Source organism: Myotis myotis, unplaced genomic scaffold (assembly GCF_014108235.1).
Source record: "Myotis myotis isolate mMyoMyo1 unplaced genomic scaffold, mMyoMyo1.p scaffold_m19_p_1, whole genome shotgun sequence".
In the NCBI taxonomy this organism is placed as follows: Eukaryota; Metazoa; Chordata; class Mammalia; order Chiroptera; family Vespertilionidae; genus Myotis; species Myotis myotis.
This window is the reverse complement of record NW_023416313.1, coordinates 160631286-160658097: the sequence shown is the minus strand read 5'-3', so window position 1 is coordinate 160658097 and position 26812 is coordinate 160631286. Positions and strand designations below refer to the sequence as shown.

At 39.5% G+C, this 26812-nt stretch overlaps 2 protein-coding genes and 1 non-coding gene across 30 annotated transcripts in view; 2 read left to right on the top strand and 1 right to left on the bottom strand.

The window, feature by feature from the left end:
* GANC (glucosidase alpha, neutral C) overlaps nucleotides 1-19113 on the bottom strand; it is a 77325-nt gene extending 58212 nt beyond the window's left edge. For 6 of the 14 annotated variants that reach the window (XR_004965978.1, XR_004965979.1, XR_004965984.1 and 3 more), the window contains exons 1-5: nucleotides 18101-19043; nucleotides 16441-16503; nucleotides 14909-15017; nucleotides 5245-5372; nucleotides 1274-1456 (exon numbers count right to left, since the gene is read on the bottom strand). Coding sequence is in view for 10 of the 14 variants with exons in the window: in XM_036298604.1 (XP_036154497.1) it covers nucleotides 1274-1456; nucleotides 5245-5372; nucleotides 14909-15017; nucleotides 16441-16503; nucleotides 18101-18129 (512 nt within the window). In the remaining 4 variants the exon portion in view is untranslated. Of the gene's footprint in view, nucleotides 1-1273; nucleotides 1457-5244; nucleotides 5373-9925; nucleotides 10182-12143; nucleotides 12395-12710; nucleotides 12860-14908; nucleotides 15043-16440; nucleotides 16504-18100 lie in introns of those variants that run through there. The other 8 variants (XM_036298530.1, XM_036298548.1, XM_036298575.1 and 5 more) reach the window with 8 other exon arrangements.
* Nucleotides 19114-19173: 60 nt separating this feature from the next.
* Nucleotides 19174-26812, top strand: part of TMEM87A (transmembrane protein 87A) — a 47841-nt gene continuing 40202 nt past the window's right edge. For 7 of the 15 annotated variants that reach the window (XR_004965998.1, XR_004966007.1, XR_004966002.1 and 4 more), the window contains exons 1-3: nucleotides 19178-19391; nucleotides 20661-20721; nucleotides 24482-24567. Coding sequence is in view for 9 of the 15 variants with exons in the window: in XM_036298668.1 (XP_036154561.1) it covers nucleotides 19251-19391; nucleotides 20661-20721; nucleotides 24482-24567 (288 nt within the window). In the remaining 6 variants the exon portion in view is untranslated. Of the gene's footprint in view, nucleotides 19392-19564; nucleotides 19700-20660; nucleotides 20722-24481; nucleotides 24568-26812 lie in introns of those variants that run through there. The other 8 variants (XM_036298684.1, XM_036298677.1, XR_004966010.1 and 5 more) reach the window with 7 other exon arrangements.
* LOC118661391 lies at nucleotides 24818-24923 on the top strand. Its single transcript, XR_004969320.1, has one exon. It is a non-coding gene; the product is annotated as a U6 spliceosomal RNA (small nuclear RNA).

Sequence of the window (26812 nt, the reverse complement as noted above, 5' to 3'; positions counted from 1 at the left end):
GTGAGCTTGAGAAGAATGTATATTCTACTGTTGTTGAATAAGAAAATCTATAGATGCCAATTATATCCAGTTGATTGATTTTGCTGTTGAATTCAACTATGTTCATACTGATTTTCTCTCTGTTGGATCGATCCATTTCTGATATAAAGGTGTTAAATGTCTAATTATAACAGTGGATTTGTCTATTTCTTCTTGCAGTTCTATCAGTTTTGCCTAATGTATTCTGATGTTTTGTTGTTAGGCACATACACACTAAGGACTGTTATGTTTTCTCAAAGAATTGACCCCTTTTATCATTACATAATGCTCTTCTTAATCCCTGCTAACTTTCCTTGTTCTTTTTTTAAAAAAATATATTTTTATTGATTTCAGAGAGGAAGGAAGAGGGAGACACAGAGAGAAAAACATCAATGATGAGAGAGAATCACTGATTGGCTGCCTCCTGCACGTCCCCTATTGGGGATTGAGCCTGCAACCTGGGCATGTGTCCCTGACAGGAATCAAACTTGGGAACCTTCAGTCCGCAAGCTGACGATCTATCCACTGAGCCAAACTGGCTAGGGCTGTGGTCAGCAAACTGAGGCTCGCGAGCCACATGTGGCTCTTTGGCCCCTTGAGTGTGGCTCTTCCTAAGCCTTAGAAGTACCCTAATTAAGTTAATAACAATGTACCTACCTATATAGTTTAAGTTTAACAAATTTGGCTCTCAAAAGAAATTTCAATCGTTGTACTGTTGACATTTGGCTCTGTTGACTAATGAGTTTGCCAACCACTGGGCTAGGGCATAACTTTCTTGTTCTGAAGTCTAATCTTTCTGAAATTAATATAACTACTTTCACTTTATTTTGATTAGTGTTAGCATGGTACATCTTTCTCCATCTCTTTACTTTTAATCATGTGTCTTTATATTTAACATTTCTCATAGATAAGTCTAGGGTAACTCATGTTATTGTAAAGGAATAAAGTGAAATTCTGATTAGTTCATATTAATATTTATCAAGTCAACAGAGTGCTTTTTTAAGAGGGTGCAGAGGGTTGAGAATGCCATTACACAGGATGTGTTAAGAGTGTTATGCTTGCAAAAGTATGGGAATCATTCTTATCATTAAGCCTGCATTCACCTGCACAGGTGAAAGATGAAAAATTTCAGAACATTATTCCATAAAATAAGGCAAACCAATTTTCTGTGTTGATATATTATAGATTTAGGCAACTGGTATTCACAATCAGGTTTTCTTATATTCTTTATGTGTCAAGTAATGTGCAAAAATACCTTTGCTCGAGAGGAATCTGCAGATGCTCAAAATACAATTGGCCCAGGGAGTTTATGCTCATCACAACCTCTTCTTTAGACACCAAGTCTACTTTGAATGGGTTAGCTGTGATATGACACTTTAGATCTCCTTTTTCATCTGCCAATATGAGATTGCCTGTATCTCCTGAGCATGAAATCAGCCTAGAAAACAAAGCAGGAATAGAAAAACCAATTATTGTAGGTTTATATGGCTCAACATATTTCTCAGTTCAAATTCATTAATTAGTAAATCAATATTTATGTGACACAGCATAGATAAGGCAATGGAGAGCCATAACTGAGAGCGTGGGCTTTGGTGTCAGAGAGCCTGGATTGAAGATAGCTCCATGCAATAGGTATATAACTTTGGACAAGTTAATCTTTCTACTTCACAGTTTCCTCATCTGTAATGTAAAAATAATAAAAGCAAGAATAAATAGATCCAGTCAAGATAAACGTGGTACTTGCATACTCCCATGACATAAAAAATACAACTACAGAACAACTAACACTCAGAGCCACCTGAAATCAAACTGAATGGAGTCCTACAGCTAAGGGTATAGAGAAGAAGCCACAGAGAGACTGGTGGGAGGAATGGAGATGTGGAATGTGCTGATCCCACACCTACATGTGGTGGACAAAAATCAGGAGGGATATCTTGGCTACTCCCTGAGGAGTGAGTGGTTCCAGTCCCACACTAGGCTCCCGAGTCCAGGGTTCCAGTGCCAGGAAGAGAAATCCCCATAATTTCTGATTGTTAAGAATCAGCCAGGATTGTGGCTCAGTGAGACAGAGAGCTTCTGGAGTCCCAGTTAGTTCTTAAAGGTCCAGAACACAGACTTACTCAGACTCACCCTGAGTTCCAGCACTGGGGCTGTAGTTTGAAAGGCACAGGGTCATATGGAGAGGAACTGAAGTGTCTGGCATCAGGGTGAGAGTTGGAGAGGCAGCTTTCTCCCAGACAGAAGTGCTGGCAGAGTTTATTGTTCCTCTTCTAAGCCCTTCCCCCAGACAGTTGGCAGGCGGGGGCTATATCTAAGTTTCCATCAACCTGGCTATCACTGTTCTTCCTGACCTGGTGATTCCCAGAGACCCCATCACACCAACTTGCAAGTCCAGCCAAGGTGTTTCCAGTGGCTTTTCCACATGAAAGACCTGTCTTGGCTCATGCTTCAGACTTTCCTAAAAATTCTCAAACAAGCAGCATCCAGCCTCGGCGTATTCTGTACCTCTCTCCAAGTGGCCTCAGGCTTGCAATAGTGGCCTTGGTTCACAACTTGGCCTCTCCTGAGCATCTCAGAACAAGTAGCAGCCATGTGCAGATTGCTTTGTAGCTCATGCTGGGTAGCCCCAGGCAGATATTGGCTTATACTCCCCTCGGGAGTTTGACCGCCCGCTATGATGTGTGCTGACCACCAGGGGGTGGTGTGGAATGAAGGAACGCCCTGGCTGCCAGCTGGCAGCCGGGGGAAGGAAGGCCCCAATCGGCCCTGATCGCCTGCCAGGCCTAGGGACCCTACCCGTGCACAAATTTTGTGCACTGGGCCTCTAATACTACATAACTATATGGCCAATGGAACTTCCATCTCAGCTAGAATCAGGAAGTTGGGTAATCAGAAGTCACTGTGGCAACTGGTTGGGCTCCAGGATCATGCCACTTAGCTGCAATCCAGAGATCAGGAAACCACTGCATTAGCCAGTGTAGCTTTAGAGCCATTCTATATCTTCCAAATCCATACCAGCAAAATGGGAAACTCAGTTCTGAAATCAAGATACTGTAAATGCATCTGATTGATGGAACCTGCCTGACATCTGAAACTAGCTACATGGGAATGTGGGAATGTGGGAAATGTGGGAATGTGGGAAATGGAGAGATGTAGTTTTTAGCTCTCTAGTTACTGCAATAGCCAAAGGCTTTCTACAAATGATTGGAATAGAAGCAGAACCAATATACCATATTTACTACATAAAGCTGATATCACCCTGACCCCCAAATATAGCAAAGACAGCACAGAAAAAGAAAACTACCACTTTGACAAGGATTTAATATCAAAAATATATAAAGAACTCATACAACTTAATACCCAAACTAATTAAAAAATGGGCAGAGGACTGAACAAACACTTCTCCCAAGAAGACAACATACAAATTAATGGTCAACAGACATATGAAAAGATGCTTAACTTGACTTGCTATTAGAAAAGTGCAAATCAAAACTACAATGAATATCACCTCACAACTGTTATATTGATTATTATCAACAAGATAAATAATAACAAGTGTTGGAGGGGTTATGAAGAAAAAGGAACCCTCATTCACTGCAGTGGGAATGTAAACTTAGGGCCACTATAGAAAACAGCATGGAGGGTCTTCAAAAAATTAAGAATATAGTTACCATATGACCCAGCAACTCCTCTTCTGGGTCTACCCAAAAATTTGAAAATACTTATTCAAAAAAATATATGCAACCTATGTTCACTGAAGCACTATATTCATGATGGCCAAGACATGCAAACACTGAAGTGTCCTTTGGTAGATGATTAGATAAAGAAGATAGAGTACATATATACAATGGAATACTACTCAGCCATAAGAAAAGATGAAATACTGCCATTTGTGACAACATGGATGGATCTTGAGAATATCAAGCTAAGCAAAATAATGATTTCATTCATGTGGAATATAAAACTGAAAGTTACAAGTAGACAAACAAGATAAACAAACAAAAACTTATCACCACAGACAACAATATGGTGGTTTCCAGAGGGAAGGGGAAAAAGGGTAGTAAGGATTAAGGGAGTCAAACATATGGTGATAGAAGAAGATTTGACTTTGGGTGGTGGGCACACAGTGAAATATACAGATGATATATCATAGAATTGTACACTTGAAACCCATATAATCTTATTAACCCCAATAATGTCAATGTCACCCCAATAAATTAAAAAAAGAATATACACACAAGAAAACTACAGACCAATTTTACTTATGAGCACAGATATAAAAATGTTAAATGATCTACTAGTAAAATGATTCCTTTAGGATAGTAAAACATAATGTAGTATGGCCATGTGGAGATGTGTGTGTGTGTGTGTGTGTGTCTTACATATACAATCATTTGCCCAACTGAAAAGCCTTGAGAACAGTTTCTTTTTAATTCCCATTTCCTAAATATTGGCATATAGTAGTGGCTTAATGAATAGATGTATTTTAAATTTATGATGGTTCTATCATAACTGAATTAATTTCTCCTTATAACCTACTGATCTTTTATTTTCATTGAAATAATAAAAGTTATTTTTCATGGAAAAATAATCTACATAAACTATGATAATGTAGTGAAAATTAAAGCATCTGGCATAATCTTATATTCCTTTAGGGGAATAATATGAAAAAATAACAGAAGTCAACAGGCAGAACCAAGTTGAGATATCACTGGAAAGTGTGCTGAGAAGTGATAAAGATTCTGCAGGTATATGAAAATGCTTTAATCCCCAAAGATTTTATTTCACCTAGAGACTGTTAATTAATCTCTGCTCTAAATCAATTAGATGTTACACTTCTAAGACTACCCTTAATTGAAAGTGAGTCAATCTAACTGTAAGCATGGGAGTTTGGCTAGTGTATTAGATCTCTGGAGCCCTGTGATAATCAGGGTGAGTAAATGAAATAGCTCTTCTTCTATTTGCTCCCAAAAGCCTGGCAGATCAACTGTTTGCTTTGTGAGGAAAGAAGGGATCAAAAGCTCCGGCTCTATCCTTTAATAAGTGTTGATGAGTCAAATGGTAGATGAGAAAACAGAATGGGTAATTTACAAAATGGAAACTAACTCTGCAAGTGATTGTGGATTTGGATAGACAAACTATGAGGTGTACACAAAATCTACTACTCAAAGTATGATAAAATAACCCAGTGAGGGTGTACTCAAGATATTTCGATCCTTGGCTTACCTTACAGTACTTGGTTTGCTTGTGATGACATCTGGGACTTCATACCTGGGCTTCAGGGGAGTTTCTTCATTGATTTTAAGCCTGAAAATATTTCCCTCTATACCAAAAACTTCAGCCAAAAGAGGAACCTGGGCACAGACATATGAGATTAATTTCCATAGGTTAACCCAGTGATGATCAGTTCTACAGTCAAATGACAATAATTAGAAAACTATGTTTAAATTATTACAGGCCAAGCAAACTGGAGAATGGCAATCATGAAGAAATAAAGCTCCCCAATCTATGTATGTACTTGCTTGGCTATACCTGTGGGAGACAAGAAACACCTTCTATGTATTGTATGGCTAGGAAAACATAATTGTCTGGACCAGGACCTTTAAGAGTATAAATTATTAGACTATAAATTATTAGACTATAAATTATTAGACTATGGTCTCTATTAATTATTACACTGGATTACACATATAAACTGAAACTCCTCTTGCAAAATTAGGACATATGACCACTGTATCTCTGACAAACTATAGATGTCTAGAGAATAAGAGTCTGATGTTAAAACTAGAGTAACTGGATTCCAGCTGAATGAAAGATGAAGAGTAACAAGCCATAGAATAGAATAGAATAGAATAGAATAGAATAGAATAGAATAGAATAGAATAGAATAGAATAGAATAGGATAGAGAGTAAAACAGTGGTCATTGGGGCTCTCTAGTATAGATATATGAGGCTTGTTACATTAAAATCAAGGTTCTTCCTGTACATCTGAGCGTATGGCCTTGGAAACTTTCTCAAGAGGCTGGGATAGTCTCTGCTTTCTTAAGAGGCTTGGATTTTCTCAGCTTTATTAAGAGGCTTGGCAACTTAGGTAAAATTCTGCTTACAATGGGAGATGGAAGCAACATAGAATTAGAAAGCGAATACAGGATTTGAAAAATAAGACACAAAATAACAAAACCCAAGAGAGTAGAAGGGGCTTCATTAAGGTTACAAAATGAGGCATTTAGATCAGAGAAATATTTTAAGACTGTTTTTTTCAACTGCTGTGCCATGACACACTGGTGGATTGCAAATCCTTCATTAAGTGTGATGGCAAATTCGGTTATTACTGGGGACATTGTTACTGTTTGTAAAATGAAAGGCTAAGCTGGGTAGGTTGTGTGACATAGTATAGAGCAGATGCAGTGTGCAAGTAAGAGATAGGAAGTAGGACAATATCAAAGCAGCACCAAAAAAAGCGATGTTACTGGAACCTCACTTTGGGGAATATAGAAAAGTAGTCAGGCACTTAAACAGTGACATGACACTGAAGAGTGACCAGGTAAACAGTGCAGTGGCTGCTTTTACAGACATTTTAAAGACAGGGTTATGTTGTAGTAGTAATCATATTGTAATTATTTGCCCCAGATTTATTGAAATGTAATTATATATATATATGCCTAATATGCAAATTGTCCCCTTGGGAGTTCGACTGGGAGTTCGATCCCTCACTATGACGTGCGCTGACCACCAAGGGGCGGCACGGATTGAAGGAAGGCCCCGGCCAGCAGCCAGGGAAGGGAGGTCCTGGCCCAGCAGCCAGAAAGAAGGCCCCAGTCGGCAGCTAGAAGGCCCCAATCTGCCCTGATCGCTGGCCAGGCCTACGGACCCTACCTGTGCCCAAATTTCATCCACCGGGCCTCTAGTTGGTATAAGTCTTATACCAACTAGAGTCTGATAAAACTTATCACATTGTATAAGTTTAATGTGTACAATGTGTTGATACACTTATATACTGCAAAATGATTATCACCATAGCCTTAGTTAACATTGCATCATGTCTCATAATTATCATCTTTTTGTCGTGAGAATATTTAAGATCTACTTTTAGAAACTTTCAAGTATATAATAGAGTATTATTAACTATAATCACTATACTGTACATTAGGTCTCTAGAAGTTATTTACCTTAGAGCTGAAAGTCTGTAGTCTTTGACCAATATACCCTCTTCCCCCTGACCTCCATCATACTGTAATTATTGATTAGGTGTTTAAAGTTCTTTTATATATTTGAATTAGTGTGCTGTCAGAATTCTAAATTTGAAAATGTATCCAAATATAAAGCTAAAATCCTGTTAGATTACACATTCTTTCCCAAATTAGACATATATTTCTATTGCCCTCCCAAATTCAACTAACATTTGTTATCTAATATTGTGATGTGCTGTTTGTTGTGAAAAAGATGGCTGTACTCTTAGGAAGATGGTAATTTAGAGACAAAACATACATAGTAAACATAAAGCATTTTATGCCAAGCTAGAAGGACAAAGAATGTGCTGTGGGAGAACAAATAAGGAGAATATTAATGATGATTCTAAGGAGAGGGGTTCTGGGAAATCTCTCCGGAGGAAGACGGACTTGAGCAGGGCCTTCAGAGACTTTGGGAGGCAAAAATGGGGGGAAAAAATGTTAAGCAGAGGGTATATGGGTTGTCTGTCTATATATGATTAACAAATTGTGTCTAATTTATGCACTCAGAGATCCTACTATTTTAGTGAAATCGCTTTTAAAAAATTGTTTTTTAAAACCAAAGACTGGTCTGTATGTTTTGTTCTTGAAGCTGCATCCTAGGGAAGAATCTGAATTATATGAGAGGAGGTAGCAATAACCCTGCTTTTACACAATAACCTTATGCAACCAAACTTACAAAGCCCATTTTGTTGTCTTTTTAACTTAATTAAGCAAGCCAATTTTTCCAATTAGGTAACTCTTTTTAAGGCCAATATCTAGATTCATTCTTATCTTTTACCACCAACATAGCTTCATGTTCCAAGCACATAATTTCCTTAGTATACATTTGCTCCTATGATCTGTTTCATGCTGTTTTTAGTGGCTTAATTTTTTTTTTTTAAACAGCAGTGGACGCTCAGAAGTTCAATAAGAAAAGCTATTTAGGTTGAAGATAGCGGGAAGTAGCTCACAACCCCGACCTTTAAGCCCCCGCCCCTCTCTGCATGGAGTGTGAGACACCTCCATGGAAGCCTCACGGCTCTGTGGGTGACAGTTTATGAACCACTTCCCTGGGCTTCTTAACTGCCAGTTATTGCCCAATTCTTCCACCAAAACCTTGCTCTGTCAAGAAGTCTGGCCCTAGTCAGTTTGGCTCAGTGGATGGAGCGTTGGCCTGTGGATTGAAGGGTCCTGGGTTTGATTCGGTCAGGGCACATGCCTGGGTTGTGGGTTCAATCCCCAGTGTGGGGCATGCAGGAGGCAGCCGATCAATGATTCTCTCTCATTGTTGATGTTTCTCTCTCTTCTCTCTCTCTCTTGCTCTCTCTCTCTCTCTCTCCCTCCCTCCCTCCCTCTTCCTTCCTCTCTGAAATCAATAAAAATATATAGTTTTTAAAAAGTCTGGACATGAATGTTTTATTCTATCTAAAACATTAAGAATTTCTAGATATTCCTGTTCTCTAGGGACCTGTCTGGACATTTATTAAACAATAATATACAAATAAATTATCCATTCTCTTCCTCTTATTAGTGATGATTGGAAATGACAATGAAAAATATGTTAAGATAACATATTTAAGTTAGATCACTTCAATTAAGATTTAGTGTTAATACTTAGATAATAGTAGCAGTTACACTCAAATTGCAGCAAGATGGATTTATGTAAAATAAGTAAAGAAATATATAACATTTTAAATGAGGTCAGACAGCAGGGGTTTACACCTTTAAAAAATTTAAGATGTGTAAATGTCCACCTACACAGAGAAGATGAGATAAATCCTCAGAGAAAGGAATGTATTTTGGAGGTTCCTTTTAGTAAAAGTCTCTATTTGTTTTTTTCATAAACCTTTATTCAGAGGTTTACCTCTCATAGTTTGGTAAAGAGTATTAATTCCCTTTTTCTATTTGATTTATCCCATACTCAATGCAAAACCTGGTCTGTCATCCATAAGTCTAGTTTTTTTGGCCATATGGGCAAAAATATCAGACAGGTTGTAAAAATCATGGCAGTAGAAACAGTCTTGACTATGTATTCTAGTGGCTTGATCATAATTATATTAAAACAAAACTTTTTTGCCCTAGCTGGTTTGGCTCAGTGGATAGAGTGTCAGCCTTTGGACTGAAGGTTCCCAGGTTTAATTCCGGTGAAGGGCACATGCCTGGGTTGCAGGCTCGATCCTCGGTAGGGGGCATGCAGGAGGCAGCTAATCAATGATTCTCTCTCATCATTGATGTTTCTATCTCTCCCTCTTCCTTCCTCTCTGAAATCAATAAAAATATATTTTTAAAAAACCAAAAAACTTTTTGTTCACCCAGAACTGGGAATCACAACTACTAGAGACTGTGACTGAGTTAACAAATGCCCCTAAAACACACATTTAAATGGCAGTGGGTATTAAAAAGGGAAATTATGACCTCATCACGTTATCCCTGATGGACAGAGTTCTTGTTTTTCCTCTGGCACCAGGTCTCTCTACTATACTGTATGGAACAGTTAACCTAAAAGGCCTAGAAGAGTGAGCAAAAACCTCTCTCAGCAATAACCTCTTGATCAAGACCTTTAATTAAATTGCTGTAGGGAACCAACTGTCCCTTTCATAGTTGCAGCCAGTTGGTTTATTGCAAGCACCGATTCTCTATGGAGAATGTTAGCAAGTTCATGCTGGGCTAATGCCCATTTTCCAAGTACAATTAACCTGTCCAGGTGTGCTTCTGATTGTTTGGCCAGTTTCCAAATTAGCTGCCTGTTCCTGGCCATTTCTGCAGAAACAGTGTTGGTTAAGTGGTAGTTGTGCCTCATCTGCTGAGGAGGTAGCTGGTTAGGCAAAGTCCTATTTTCATCAGGCTTAGATGAAGAGGCAAGGGGTTACTTCATGGAGGTGCTCAGATATATCCCTTCATCCTTGGAGAAGCTGCTAGAAGAGTTGTCTCTGTTGAAAACTTGCAAACAGGCTGCAAAAGATAGTAAATGTGTCATGAGAAAGCATCAAAATTAGCAATATGAAGTAGGTAAAAGACAAGATATAGCTTTTTAGTTAGACTCAGAAGACAGCATAAATTTCCCTGCTCTGACGTCATAAGACTAGGTCTTCTCTCTTTTTCAATCCCGGTCAAATGTTCACTGAAGGTAAATAACTGAAACCACTACAGCAAAAAACAGTTCTAAAAAAAGCTGTCAACATTTTATTGATAACTCCTTTTTTTTTTTAGATTTTCTTCTGTAAGCTTCTTTTTTTTTTTTTTAATATATTTTATTGATTTTTTACAGAGAGGAAGGGAGAGAGACAGAGAGTCAGAAACATCGATGAGAGAGAAACATCGATCAGCTGCCTCCCGCACATCTCCCACCGGGGATGTGCCCGCAACCCAGGCACATGCCCTTGACTGGAATCGAACCCGGGACCCCTCAGTCCGCAGGCCGACGCTCTATCCACTGAGCCAAACCGGCCTCGGTCTCTGTAAGCTTCTTTATTAAATATCTACCTTATTATTCTGTCATCAGAAATAGGCAAGATACTACACGGGGACCCTACTGAGAAAATATATGCATTTGAACCTGTAACCATTTCTTCTTCAAAGCCTAGATGTCCAGAGCATGACCTGGAGATAATACACAGGGTAATACTTCAGCTTGTATTATAACACTAGAAGCTGGTGCACGAAACTCATGCATGGGTAGGGTCCCTAGGCCTGGCCGGCAATCAGGGTTGATTGGGGCCTTCTGGCTGGCGGCAGGGGCCTCCCTTCCCTGGCTGCCAGCTGGGGCCTTCCTTCATTCCACGCTGCCCCCTGGTGGTCAGCGCACATCATAGTGAGTGATAGAACTAGTCTCCCGGTCAAACTCCTGTGGGGACACTTTGCATATTAGCCTTTTATATACATAGATTACTGTGTCTCAGGAACATCATGTTTGCTATGACTGAATTGTGTGTCCCCCCAAATTCATGTATTGAAGCTCTAACCTTCGGTGTGATGGTATTTGGAGATGGGGCCTTTGGGAGGTGATAAGGCTTAGATGAGGGCATAAGGGTGCGGTCATGATGGGATTAGTGCCCTTACAAGAAGGGACCAGAAAGTTAGCTCTCCCTCCATAATGTAAATATACAGCAAGAAGGTGACAATCTATAAACCAGGGATAGAATCCTCAACAGACACCTAGATTTTGGATTCCCCAGACTCCAGAACTGTGAGAAATAGATGTCTTTTCTTTTAAAACATCCACTCTATGGTATTTTGTTATTGTAGCCTGAGCTGAACAACACTTAAGATAATGTTGAATGAAGCCTGGTTGTTTCCTGGTTGCTTATTAAAAGGCAGATTGGGGGTTGGGTATTGGGAAGAAGGATTTCAAAAATTAACAACAGATCTTGCTAACAAGGTTACTGCTTTAAGAGTTTAAAGGTGTTGGGGAGGCAGGCACTAAGAGTGCTGGTTTTGTCAGAATCTGTCTCATCAGTGAAATCTGAGAACTGCAGCTGTGAGCTGAATAGGATCCTCTTGCACTTTGGGCTCTATTTCTCTGAACCTCAAATAAAAAGCTGTTATTCTGAACAAGTGGATGTATGCAGCTTGTTTTAAATCTCCAGACTACACCCATACCATAGGCTAATGTGAAATCACCATAAAACACCAATCGCATCCCAGAAACAAGCTCTAATAGAGACTCCTTGACTATGCAGTACGTGAGATACAAGGCTCAGAAAACTTTAGAGATTACTGTCTGGATGTTTTTTTGTCCCTATCAAACTGACAGAGGGCATAAGGTGTTAAATCCCTATCAGTCATCTCATTAAAATGGAGTTCAGCTCAGAATTTCAGGGTGACCTCCCAAAACATATACATTTGCATGCATTTGCCTGAGATCAGGTATGTAGGGTATATAGATTCCCTAGGTGGCCCTGATATTTCCAATACCTGAAAATGAGGTCTGTTTCAAGGGGTCCTCGAAGTTCTCAGTCTTGGGAGCCATGCTGCTGACATCTGGATAACTCGTCTATGCTTGCTGGGCTTCTCAGTTTGACCCTTCTGAGCCATGTGCTGTCTTATGCTGAGATCCTGTGGGTCCTCCTGGACTGTGGTTTCTTTTCCATTGAAGGCATCCAGATCTGGTGGGTTCTGGTTCTAGCACCTGATCTGAACAGCATTATCCCTCACATTTTCAGGATCCAAAGAGAGGTATGTGGAGAGAAAGTGATTTATAGTCTGAAAAAGGCCGTATGTGGGGAATCTACCACTAACAGCGTGGGCACCAAGCTGTATTGAGAATTTTCATTTTGGCCCACCCTGGTATACAGGGTGCTTTTGCCTCATTTACTTTGCCTCAGTGTGTGTCATCACGACACTGGATTGTTCAGGTGGTGCTCAATATACTAAGCCTCCCCAAGGATGAAAAGGATGGCATCTACAACTCTCTAGGGTTAGACACACTGGGGACAGGAAGGAAAATGAACAATGACGGGGAAAATGAGACAGGAAAGGTACCTGACTTTTGGTAGGAGGCCTAATGCCTCCTGGAAGGTCTCTGGTGGACTCCTTGCATTTCCTGGAGCCAACTGCCTCTGCTGACCCTGAATACAGGTGTTTGGCTGGATGGCAGGCAATTAGACCACACACAAATGTCAGGTGGCTCTCTAGGAAAGAAAGAAAGTGCTGCCCCATGTTTTCCCATGAACAGCTATCAAATTAGGCTACAAAAGGATGTATAGTTTGGAAGACTTCAATCAGCAGTAGGGGATCTATAACTTCAGGGATATCATGAGCTGAGAACTCAAAGGGGACAAATTCCTCCAGAAAAAAATGGGTGGTATACGAAGCAGCACTCAATTTTGGAGAAAGGCTAACCATCCCATCTATGTAGTTAAAAGAGATAAACTAAGTGTACTGCCACCATAACTACATCGTCAAGTGAACAGAAGTTGGGGACAGGGAACAGGGATAGAGAACACAGAACTGTTGATATGATTCCAGTCTCTACTTTGAATTCAGGCAAGAAAGCTATGTCAGACCAACTGGCATGGTTCAGTGGTTGAGAGTCTACCTATGAACCAGGAGGAGGTCATAGTTCCATTCCCAGTCACGGCACATGCCCAGGTTGTAGGCTCGATCCCCAGTAGGGGGTGTGTAGAGGCAGCTGATTCACGATTCTCTCTCATCATTGATTTTCTCTCTCTCTCTCCCTCTCCCTTCCTCTCTGAAATCAATAAAAATATATTTAAAAAAGAAAAAAAAGAAAGCTATGTTAGAAAATTCCACACCTATGAAATAAGCTAAAATCTTTAACACTTCTTAAGGAAGGTAGCCTTCCCCATTGTGTAATTACTCCTTCTATCTGAGAATAAGTTGGGGCCCTAAATTAAAGGCCTTACAAATATTACAGAGAACCCGGTTTTGCGGGTTAGTTTTTGTTCTATCTTCTCAGAGAAGATTCCTCAGTGTGGTACTATAGAACCAGAGCTATGGTAGTTGCCAGGAGACCTCTCACAGCTTTGCAGTGGAAATGGGGATTTCGTCTCCATCTGCTTCTCAGAACTGGTATTTTTTAGTGAGTGGGTGGAGTTACTGTCCAACCAATTAGGGACCTAGACAACATGATTTTAACTATGTCTTTCAGTTGTATGAGTTACCATTTAAGCCAGATTTGTCTGGGAAGCCTTAGAACAGCGGTTCTCAACGTATGGCAGTCGAATGACCCTTTCACAGGGGTCGCCTAAGACCATCCTGCATATCAGATATTTACATTATGATTCATAACAGTAGCAACATTACAGTTATGAAGTAGCAAAGAAAATAAATTTTATGGTTGGGTCACAACATGAGGAACTGTATTTAAAGGGCCAGAAGGTTGAGAACCACTGCCTTAGAAGTTTAGGATGCCTTTCAAAGATAGCAGAGGATCTGGAAACGAGGGTCAAGTTGGGAGCACCAGGTATTTGTGCATAGTCACACTTCCTAGTCCAGCCCATAGCACTTCTTCTATGTCAAGCCCATCTGTATGGCCCATCTGAAGTAGTTTGGTGACTTGACAGGTGAGGAAAAGAACTTAGAATATAATACTGCTCTAATCTTTTAGTATATAATAACTAAGGTGATCTGCCAGTGAAGCAGCTCAGGAGATAGGACATTTGTGGCTAAGCTTTTTCAACTGCAGTCCCTTGCTCCTCTTGCCTACCCACAATTTGAGGTTTGGACATTCACTGAATCTGTACCATACTCAGGCTGCATGGTCAACTGTATGTTGTGTAATAGTCATAGAAAGAGCTTGGTCACTTGATAGAGTCCACAGATGCAGGTGAAAATCCTGGTTAGAAGCTGTCACTAGTAAAGATTCTGGTTACTAGCTGTGACTTTGAGCAAGTGACTTTTTAGACTTCAATTTCCTTATCTGAAAATTGGGGATAATATGATAAGCCTTTGAAATGTAATATGAAGACTACTTAAGAGGAAATAACATTTGTAAAACATCTAGGAAACCATCTGATATACAGGCAACCTATACTCTTGATATTCATATTACTTTTAAAGTAATATTACTTAGACATGAAAAAGTTTATAGTACTTCCCTAACGAAGTTTATTTTTAAAACATACATAGTTTTAATTAGCCTTTGTGGAAATTTACTTCATTCAACCCAAATAAAAGTAGAAATAAATAATTCTTTGTAGAAAATACTTGTATCTCACCTTAGTTGCTTGATTGATGATTTGGAACCTGGTGCTGTCTTTGCCAGTTGTGACTGAGTCTAGTAATGCCTGATAGGTGGACTTCTTGGAGAGCTGCTGTTTCTGACGCCTACAGATGTGAAGTGTACAGATGCCTGAGAATTATTTGTGACTGTCAACGTTCAATAGACTATATTACCAGGGACAAGTCATTAAAATTTACTATGATAGTAAGTGAATTAGGCACAGACAGTAATAGTATTCCAATAAAGTACTAACAGGAGTACTTTGTTATTAGAGTGCTAATAAAATTAGTAGTAACAAGAAAAATACTAATAAAAGTGTTTATGACATAACACTACTAAAAGATGGTCCTTTGTCCCCTTTACTGAGAAGGTAGGGCAGTTTTCATAGATGACTTTTATTAGCTTATTAATTTCACTCCCTCTTTCCATGAAATGTATACTTTAATAGAAACTCAATAATTTCTCATAGAAATCAACATAATCTAGTGGCTTAACAAAGTAATCAGGAGTTCACTATACAGTTCCCTCTAAGGTACTTGTTCAAATTAAAATGATAGAATTTTCTTCCTCAAGAGTAGTGTGAATAAATTAGAAAGTTGTAATATATGATACAATTTTTGGTGATTTCAATTTCAGGATCACACAAGGCTCTGGGGAAACAGGCAATATTATATAGTGATGGTGGAAGTACAAAATGATACAGTCCTATGGAGGGATATCTGGTAATAACTAAAATTTCAAATACATTTACTCTTTGGCCCAGTAATCCCACTCCAGGAAATTTATCTTATAAATACGCTTGCATGTATAGGAAATGACATATGCATAGATTTTCATTGTGGCAGAGCTAGTATATCAAAACAGCCCCAAAGTCTACCAATACGAGAAAAACTGAATAAATTATAGTACATTTACCCAAATGGAATACTATATAGCTGTAAAAAGAGAGGACAATCCCCATATACTCATGCAAAGCTTTTCAGAATAAACTATGAAGCAGGAAAAAAGAGGTAGATACACAATAGTAGATAGAAAACTACTTGGTATAAGAAGGATGGTGATATAAGAAGATATGCAGTCACAAAAATTACTGGAAGGATAAATAAGAAATTAATCTGGTTATAAGGACAAGATGTTGAATTGGGTGTAAGGGAACAGGAATGAACATAATTTTTCAATATATATATTTTTATATTATTTGATTTTTGAACCATGTAAATGTATTATCTATTAAAAGACAACGTTTTAACATCATTTAAAAACGCTTTGACTTTTAAAATAACCTATTTACTGAAAATTTAAATACTACAGTAGTCATCTGTATTACTTTCAATAATAAAGATAAAAATACTACAGCAGTAGGTATATAAAGTTAAAGGCAAATGTCTGGGATAAATTCCTTAATCACCAAATTTCCTAATTAGTTCTTTCCTTATAAAGCCTATCAGTTCTCAAAATTTATTAAATATCAGTTTTGAAATAATGTCAGAAATATTTCAATCTAAGGAATTAATTTCCTCTCCTTACCTGTAGAAAGCAATCTTGCTGCAGTTTTTGAAAATGTTTTTATCCACAGCTTCATCTTCAACACTAAATAAATAGATATTTTTAAGACAGTTATTTTACATAGGGTTTGAGAATCCATTATTTGTACCTCTCTAACTATAGTATGATCATGAGAAGTAAACCTCTGCAATGCAAAATTGTGTCATGGCCATCACATAACACAATAACCTGTGCTATAGACAGGATCCTTTTAGACATCATCCGTAGTAAAGAACAAAACATGACGTTCGGGATTACTCTGAAATTAGTAGAAAAAGAGCACTGTCACTTATGAGGAAGGGTTCTTTTAAAATAATGAGTGAAAAATGGTCATGGAAGGAGGCTTGGCTTGGGGTTGTGAACACACAAGACAATATACAGTTGATGTATTATATAACTGTACCCCTGAAACCTATATAATTTAACAGATATCACCCCAATAAATTAAAGTTATAAAATAATTAGTGAAGGCTATGAATACAACAATAAAATCTGAAGGAGCAAAAACAAACAAAAAAACCCAAATCAAACAAAAACCAATCCATCCATTTACTTATTCAACAAAATATTTTCAAATATTCTTACTGAATGCTGGGTTCTGAGGAAGATACTAAAGACTGTCCATGATTTCTGTGAGAGCCTAACCAACAATCACAAATCAACCTGACAAATGCTACAATAGAGTTATGTGCAAGGTGCTAGAGTAAGAAGGGAAACAGGTGTAGAAGAAAAATCTTCAGCTTTTTAAGATGATGATGACAATCTAGGTGTCAGTGTTTTTTAAGACCAACTTTCTAGAAAAGCTGGTTCTGGACTAGAACATGAACAAAATGTATATATATTGCTAATTGAGATTATGTATTTAACATATGCCCATTAACAACTACAAGGTATAAAGGGGGGAAAACATCATGCAGAGATGATCAAAGCTGTGATTGAACACCAATTTCAAAATATGAAAACAAGTCCAGACAGACATACTTGGCCATACAAAAAAATGATTTATCATGGAAGTAATCAAATCCCTCAGTCTTCGTTACTGTTTCTTTTAATTAAGTGTGCAAAGATTAAGAAATTGGCAGCCTCCTGTTTCCAGCTTTTTTTTTTTTTAATATATTTTATTGATTTTTTACAGAGAGGAAGGGAGAGAGATAGAGTTAGAAACATCGATGAGAGAGAAACATCAATCAGCTGCCTCCTGCACATCTCCCACTGGGGATATGCCCGCAACCAAGGTACATGCTCTTGACCGGAATCGAACCTGGGACCTTTCAGTCCGCAGGCCGACGCTCCATCCACTGAGCCAAACCGGTTTCGGCAGTTCCCAGCTTTAAAGAATGACATGGGAAGAAGTGGGTACAGCCGAACTTTGTAAGCAACATGCTTGAAATTCATGGGTTAGAATTCTGATCACAACTCTTCCAGGTTTGTTAACCATCCTGAAAATATTTTATGAAGGTCTAGCTATTAATATCAACTAATCCCCGGGGAAGTGAGAAAAAACCGACAAAGAGTAAATGCACACATACAAAGCATGCAGATAAGAAGTGCAATCAAACAATAAAAACGTCAAAGCCAGAACGTTGCTTGCAGGCCTCCCAGGGCCATGGAGTCAGTCCCTGCAGGACCGCTGAGTCTTTACCTGATTTCCTCTTTTTCGGAAACTTCCATGGTTCCCAAGTCACTTCACAGGCTCCCGGCTCTCGGTCCGAGTCCCTGGCGACCTTTTCGGAACGAGGACAGCCCTCGTTCTAAACCATCACCAGCACTTCCCCGTCGTCAAGTGTCTGGGAAGGGGAGTCCCCTCCAAATACGTAAGGAGTGACAACCCGACTCTTCTTCCTGGAATTCCCAGGCCCCGCCAAGCGTTTCTCTAGGGACTTATTTTATTGGGCAAATTTTTTCTTGGTAATGAGTGGCCGATGAGAAACTGCTGTCGTCAGAAACCGAAACTGCCTTTGCAGCAGAGGGGGCGTGTACGCCGACTTCTAGCGGATGAAAATGTTCAGAGCATGAGCCAGGAAGGACCTAGATGGCCGGCCCTGCCTGACTGCGGCGAGGCTTCTGCAGGTCTAGCTCAGCGCCGGTCGCGCCATTTACAGAAAACCGACCCACTCCCTCCCCGCCTTACATTCTGAGTGGGAAGTGCCGGCCAGGTCTTTGCTGGGGCTTTATGTTCTCCACCCAGACCCTGCACTTAGCGTCACACTTTTCAGGGCTAGAAGGGGCTTTTAAAAAGAGGTTATACATATATTATACTCTCCAGTTTAGGAATCGCTTATGCTGCACCACCGCCAAATTCCAGTCATTAAAACTCCAGACACCGATAACGCACTGCTAGACCCTAACCAGGCAGCCAGATGACGGCGGCTTCCCGGACTTCTGGCCCCGAAGTCCTTTGACTTAGACGGGATAAGGGGCAGGAGCGAATAGGAGGAGGAGAGCCAAACACTCATGGGGTGTTGGCCTCGTCCCCAAACCTGTGCAGGGCTGGGCGAGAGCAGAGCCGCCTGAGGGGGGCGGCTTTTGGAGACCATCCGAACTCACCAAGGTGACCAGGGAGGGGGAAATGACAGAACGACGCCTGCGCAGTTCCCCCAAAGCCTCGCACCGAGCGGTGACGACTCAGGAGGGAGGGGCCGCTGCGTCGCCAAATTAACGAACCTCGCGAGGGCGCGAGGACCCGGATGATCCGGCCCGCCCCCTCCCCCCTCCCCAAGCAGAGCCGGAAGAGGGCGGGACGAGCCGGAAGGAGGTGAAATGCTGTCGGTAGACACTCCAAGGCTGTGAAGATGGCGGCGGCTGCGTGGCTTCAGGTGCTGCCTGTCATTCTTCTTCTGGGGGCTCCACCGTCCCCATGGGCGTTTTGGGGCGCAGGGCCGGTACCCGTCGCTGCTGCCGACCGGTCCAAGTGGCACATTCCAGTACCGTCGGTGAGTGTTCCGAAGCCAAGGAGCCCCGAGGAGCGAGGGGTGGGGCTACGGCGGCCCAAGGGGTCCATGAAGGCTCTGCGAAAGTCCGCTTCCAAAGGGGTGGGATCGCCGGGAGTGTCCTTGCGGTTGCTTCGCTGGGACCCACCTCCCAGGAGCGGAAAGCCGCGAGTTTCTGTGGGTGGATGAGCGGGAGTGTCGGGGCCACGCCGGGAGCGGGGAGCGGTTTCGTAGCCAAGTCAGAGAACTTTGGGTGCCTGGCCTGAGACAGGTACCCGCGATGTACAGGGCTGGAGTGGTTTCTCTTCCAGGTGAAGTTTTCCAGAATTCAGGGACCCCGGGTTGGGGAAGAGGGAAAGGTAAACAGGCGTCTTTCTTTCCTCCCCTCTGCACGTTTTTGTTGCTGGATAACTCTACGCACGAAGTTGGATGATTTCGTTGGAACCTTAGAATGATTATTCTAAGTGTTGCCGTGTGATTAGGAACCCTAGGCATTAGCAAAATGTATTCTAATCCTAGAACGGCTAAAGTGGAAGACATAGCATTCTAAAATTTGATATGGTAAGGCTGGTCTTGCTTGTGGACCATTAGCTCGGTAGGTTTACCCTTTCTGTCTGTCCCCTTCCCCCTTTTTAAGCTCCATTGGCATGAGAGCCATCGTCCTGTGAGCAGGTAGCAATCAGATGCAGGCAGGACATGCGGAATAGTGTGAGCACTGGCTGAAACCACCGCGGCCTTTTTGTTGCATTCTGCTCCGCTCACGGGTTGAAATGCCCCAAACCTACTTGAACTTTTATGTGGCAAGCACGATAGCTTTTGTTCATTTGGTGGAGAACTTTAGGTTCTCAATTTTAGGTGTTTACTTGTTACTAAAATGAGTTACATCTGGCTATCTTCTCATAGCATAGTTTGTGTTTTTTTTTTTAAATGATTGGTTATTTTGGCCAGTGATGAGTGGGTAAAGGGGATGAGCTGAAGACGGAGTACCTCCTGTGACGATTTAGTTTGGGATTTCTTGCAGCCTTCCTTCTAGAGTACCTGCCTCATAGCCTGAGGAGCTGGGCAGCGGGGAGGGTCGTGTCTGTACCAAATTTCAAAATCCTGCAGTTTGGATATCGTGGGATTTTATTATAAGGGAGGCTATAGTTGCCTTTTTTTTTGTTTGATAAGAAAATGAGCTTGAACATTTGATAAATTTAGGTTTTTATACTATTTAGTTTCTGCCTTGGGAATTGTTCTCATGCTAATTACCTTTCTCCTTTATCTTTGCAGGGAAAAAATTATTTTAGTTTTGGAAAGATCCTCTTCAAAAATACCACTATCTTCCTGAAATGTGAGTTTTTGCATTTCATGAAGTTTTTGTTTGAGTTTTTGAGTGATCTTTAAACTTTTAAATTACCTATTTTCTACCTCTGTTGGCTTATTCTCAACATAAGTTCTGAAATTTCATAGTCCACTGTCTAGGCTTTAACATATGTGGTATAACTAAGGTCCTTTCACTGAATAATCTTCAGAATATTTACTTGTGTGAACTTCCTTTTCTCGTTTTCTTGGTGTTTCCTGTATACAGTTGGCCCTTGAAAAATGAGGGGGTCAAGGGCTCCGATTCCCCACACAGTAAAAAATCCATGTATAACTTTTGACTCCCCCAAAACTTAAGTTGTTCTTCTGTATCTGTGGGGGATAGATTGGTTCCAGGACCCCCACAGATACTAAAATCAAAGGATTCTCAAGTCTCCTATATAAAATGGCATAAATCAGCCCTCTGCATCCCTGGGCTCCTAACTGCTGATGAAAGCAATACGGGTATTTATTGGGGGGGAAAAAGGCATGTATAAGTGGACCCATGCAGTTCAGACCATGTTGTTCAAGGGTCAGCTGTATAGTTAGACAAATTGGGTTTGTTGATTGCCTGCATGGTGTTTTAATCTGTTCTGAGTTATAGAGACAATACCGATTTTGCTTTTGTGTGCCTGATGGATGTTTACTGAACATATGACGTAGGTTTGTCAGATCACTGGCTGTGAAAGAATATGCATAGTGTATCTTTTGTTTGCAAAAGGAGTATTTTACCACTTGGATCTTTGCAAGAGGAAACTCAAAGATATTCTTTATTAGGAAATAGGGGTTATGTAGAACAAAACCAGTCTGTCCAGTTTAAAATCCACTGAATCCAAAATATCCCATTGTGCATTAAAGAAAAGCTTCCTTTTATTTCTGAAACTGGCTTTATTTCAGAGAACATAGGCAGCTCTATTTCAAGATCAAGGATAAAAATCTAAGTCATCCACGTATATTTCTGTGCATAGCTCTCTCCATGAAGTGCAAACTTGGTTTGATGATTTTATCCTTTTAATAATTTAGTAAGTAGTTATTAAAAACTTACTATGTGCCAGGCACTGTTTGAGACAGCAGGGAAGTGATAGAAAAGGATCTTTCTCTAGTTGAGTTTACTGGGGTTGAAGGAGGACTATATAATCACCTGATAAATGACTTAAATTTGATTTAAATCAAATCTACTCTGACACACTGTTCTTTCTTACGAGGTTGGTTTACTAGATTAGAGTAGCTTTTAGGGGTAGCAGTGTTTTATGTTTTGTCTGACAGGCTGTGTTGCAGTTTGGCTAGTGACTGAGGCTGTGAAAGAATTCGCAATTAGAAGAAGAGATGCAGAGAGGAAAATTTTTTTACTTCAAAGGAGCAAAGGGCCAAGTATTGCTAGTCAGTACAAGGCTGGGAACCAAAGGTTGCTTGCTCTTTTAAGCAGTGGCTATTGCAAAGAAGGGAGGGAGGCTTCTGTTGAAGTTGAGCAGATACCAGGGCGGGCTGTCTTGAAAAGTTACTTTGCTTTCCAGGAGACAGTCCCACAGATGTCCTAAGGAGGTGTCTTATCAGTATTTTTCCCATGCCTGTAAAACATGCTTAGAACAAAAGTCAAGAGTTCAAAAGGCTTGTTTGAAGGGGAGTAGGGAAAGGAACTTTTCTACTAACTAGAGACTACTTTGGTATGAATTATTCCTGTGTTGATAAAATAGCAGGGAGGAGGAGGGGGATGCAAGGATGTAGCCTTGGGAGTAGCTTATCTTGTCCTGTAGTTTGAACAGAAGGGCTGTTTGAATCAGAGGAGCCAATAATCTTGTGGTTTAATTACCAGGTGCTTCTCAAATTGTGGAAGGCCAGAGCAAAGAAAAGGAAAGGACTTTTTCTGTCTTTACAGCCTGTATGCTATTCTTTACTTTTATTATGTACAGTCTTTTCTCACCTGTTTTTTTATCTAGTGGTGTTTTGCCAAGTTACACAAGCTACATATTTTGAAGCTACATACATTTCATTGTTTTTGGAGGATTTGCAGCTCCTTAAAATTTACATTACCTTTCACTTCTGTGCTTTCTCATATTTACCATGTCTCTGATCTTATACTTTTGTGGGTGTGTTATATAACTTTCCATGACACTGGCAGGACCATTTTCATGATCTCTTAAAGCCATCCCATCAAAGTTCTAACATAAATAGTAGTATTTTTACAGCAAAGTTTTCTTGCAAATCTCCTCTTTAGGGACACGTCTCTTTTTTTAAACTTTATTCTTTATTGATTTAATTTATTTTATTGATGTCAGAGAGAGGAAGGGAGAGGGAGAGAGACAGAAGCATCAGTGATGACAGAGAATCATAGATCAGCTGCCTCCTGCATGCCCCCTACTGGGTATAGAGCCCACAACCAGGCGGGTACCCTGTCCTGGTTCATGGTCGATGCTCACCCACTGAGCCACACCAATTGGGTTAGGGGTACTTCTTACCGGCTTTTATTTAATTAATCCTGCCTCTGTATGGTTCTTCTGAGTAGTTCATAGCAAGCTAGCAATATCCTTTTACGTTCCCATAAATTCTGTTCAGCACATCAGATTTTAATTGAACCTTGTAAAAGTGTGTCATTTAAACATTAATTTGAAAAACCAATTTAAAACAAAAAAAGTAAAAGATTATAACTTTAGGTATGCTGCTTTTGTAAGAACCAAAATAGGTTCCTAGGTGCAGTCATGTTTATTTGTCATGTTTGCATAAAGTTGGAATCTCTAGTATATTTTCCTTTCTATAGCAAGAAGCAAAGTAAAAGGTAATGTTGACCCTCCTCCTTCCCCCCCCAGACAGGGAATCACTTCCAAATCTTCCAATGCCTTGGTCCACTAGAATATTGTGTTCCAGACTAAGTTAATGAGGCGTTTATGATTTCGTAAGGTTCCTTGAGGTTTCTCTTAAGGTGGGTTTTGAAAAGAATAATACTTTTGTATTTTTGCTTTTGCTATTTTCTGCCTTCCCCCGCCAGGTTTGCTTTTTATTCATAGTTCTTCCTACCCAATCTTCGTATCTTTCAAGGTTTAAACCATGAATTTTCTCCTTGGTGGAACTATTTTGAATATTGCCTTGTGATATCTCTAATGTTGTTATTCCTTCTCTCTCCAACTAGAATGGAGTCTTTTTAAGGGTTTTCCTAATTTTTCCCTCCTATTTCCATCTTTGGCCTATCACAGTGCCATGTAGCATTGTATTTAAGTGCTCTGCTCAATAAATATTTGAATGATAATAGAAGACTGGTTTTAACTTAGAACTGCTTTATTGTTTCCAGATTTTTCCCTACAGAAATCCAGGTTTTAAAGCAGTGGTTCTCAACCTTCTGGCCCTTTAAATACAGTTCCTCATGTTGTGACCTAACCATAAAATTATTTTTGTTGCTATTTCATAACTGTAATGTTGCTACTGTTATGAATCGTAATGTAAATATCTGATATGCAGGATGGTTTTAGGCGACCCCTGTGAAAGGGTTGTTCGACCACCAAAGGGGTCGCGACCCACAGGTTGAGAAACATTGTTTTAAAGCATAAAAATAGATACAGTTTCAAAGTTTAAAAAATGCTTAACTGCTTTTTCTTTTTGGGGTAACTTAATTTCATATGAAGAATATCCTGTTGTTTTTGCATATATTACTTCATTACCTTCTGCTCAGAGAAGAGATGGCCTATGAACATCTCATTTTAGCAGAAAATAAATGGGGTGGTGGGGTTTATCTTTTATTCACAAAGATTTTTCTTTTATAGTTGATGGAGAACCTTGTGATGTATCTTTGAATATAACCTGGTATCTGAAAAGTGCTGATTGTTACAATGAAATCTACAACTTCAAGGTAAGGAACATAAAATTACAGACTTTTCTTGGACTTTAGAGATGATCAGGCCCTAATCCAAGAGAGGAAGGAGTGTCATGAAGCCATGGAGGAGAAAAACAAACTAGAGTCCATGCTTCCCAAGTTGCAGACGTAGTTAATTGCCAGCAGTTCTCAAACTTTCTAGTCTCAGAATTCTGTAACAATTTAAATATTGTGTAGACTCCAAAACGCCTTTGTTCATATTGTATTTATATCAAAAATTAAAACTATGCTCACTTCGGCAGCATATATACTAAAATTAAAACGGTGTAGTGAAGATAGCATGGCCCCTGTGGAAGGATGACATGCAAATTGGTGAAGTGTTCCATATTTAAAAAAAAAAAAAAAAAAAAACTGAGAAAATAGAGAAATATTTATTCATAATAATAAATATTTATTCAGCAATAATAAACTCACTGCATGTTAATATAAAAAAGTTTTAATAAAAAACTAAAAAAAAACACACCAGAAGAGTGGTATTATTTTGTATATTTGCAAATCTCTTTATTTAATGTCTGGGATAGTAGAAGACAGCTGGAATCTTGTATCCTTTATTCAGTCTGTTTCAATGTTATTTTGGTAGAAGTCTGTGCACAAACTGTAGGCTCACACAGATATGTAGTTGGAAAAGCGGAATAATATTTTTTAAATGTTTTCAGTTAATTGTGGATATTGTTCTTTGATTCAATACTCAAATGTAGCAAGTGGAATTTCATAAAGGTTAGTGGTAATGTGGAATCTGAAACCATGTCAGTGAACTTTTTTTTTTTTTACTCTGTTATAGTAAATTAACTTGGTGTGTTTTTACTTTGAATGGACTTTTACTCCACCATCTTTGATTTTGTAACATCATTCATTGGTCATTTAGAAAATACTGGTTGGTAAAATTATATAAACTTTCCAAATATTTACTCATTTTACAATTAACTTGAAATTATTTTTATAAGTATCACCCTTCAGTTTCATCAGAACCTCCTTAAGTATTAGAAGTTGTTAAGCTTATGGTGAGGCAAATAGCAGGTTTCCCAAAATTTCAGTTTTTACTTGAAAATTTAAATTTTATCATTGGCAATGAATACTGTCAGTTTTCTTCCTTGAAGTGACAGCTTCCCTTTGCCCATTTTCAAGAGAATATCTTCCAACTAACCAAGTCTGAATAACTAGTTTGTCAGTCATTGTTTCAAGTAAATGAAAGAAGTAGACAGTTTAGCTTGTAAGTTAAAACAATTGCAAAGTGCTTTATCTTGACATAATCATTTATAGTATTTTGCACATTCCCTATTTTGTCTCATAGAATATTAAAAAGGCATTGTACTCAGAGGTTCAGATTTAAGCCCTGGTTGGGTAACTCAGTTGGTTAGAACATTGTCTCAGTAAACCAAGGTTGTGGATCAATCCCTGGTCAGAGCACATATAAGAATCAAAGAATGAATGCATGGATGGGTGGAATAACAAATCGATGTTTCCCCTCTCTCTCTCTCTCTTTCTCTCTCTCCTCCTCCTTCTCTCTCTCCCAATTCCTCTCTCTCTCAAGTCAATAAATAATTTTTTTTAAAGTTCAGATTTAATAAATTTAATAATGATTACTGCTTCATCAAGGACATTCTTACATAAAACTAGCTTTTTTAAAAAAAACTGCAACTTTGCCCTGGCTGTTTTGGCTCAGTGGATAGGGCGTGGGCCTGTGGACTGAAGGGTCCCGGGTTAGATTCCGATCATGGGCACGTGGCCAGGTTGCGGACTCGATCCCCAGTGTGGGGCGTGCAGGAGGCAGTCAATCAATGATTCTCTCTCATCGTTGATGTTTCAATCTCTCCCTCGCCCTTCCTCTCTGAAATCAATAAAATATATAAAAAATAAAAATTAAAAAATGCAAGTTTGTGACTATGAAGAGTACAATGAGTACTAGTACAGGTAGGTGCCATTGCCTTGGTTCCTGATAAGGGGCAGCAGTTTTATTCATCATTACTTTTGCACTATTAGCAGAAGGCAAATAACATGATAATGATGGCAAGCAAGTAACATATGATGATGAGAAAGAAGAGGAGGAGGAGGAAGGAGGGGAGGGAATAGTTTTGACCTCATAGACCTCATAAACGAAAGGAGCCTTGGACCATACTTTCAGAATTACCATTGTACACTGAACTTGAGCATTGAAGATTTATGGCTCCAGATTGAATTTTTTAGGCCTTTTTCATTCTTTCTTTATTTTATTTTATTACAT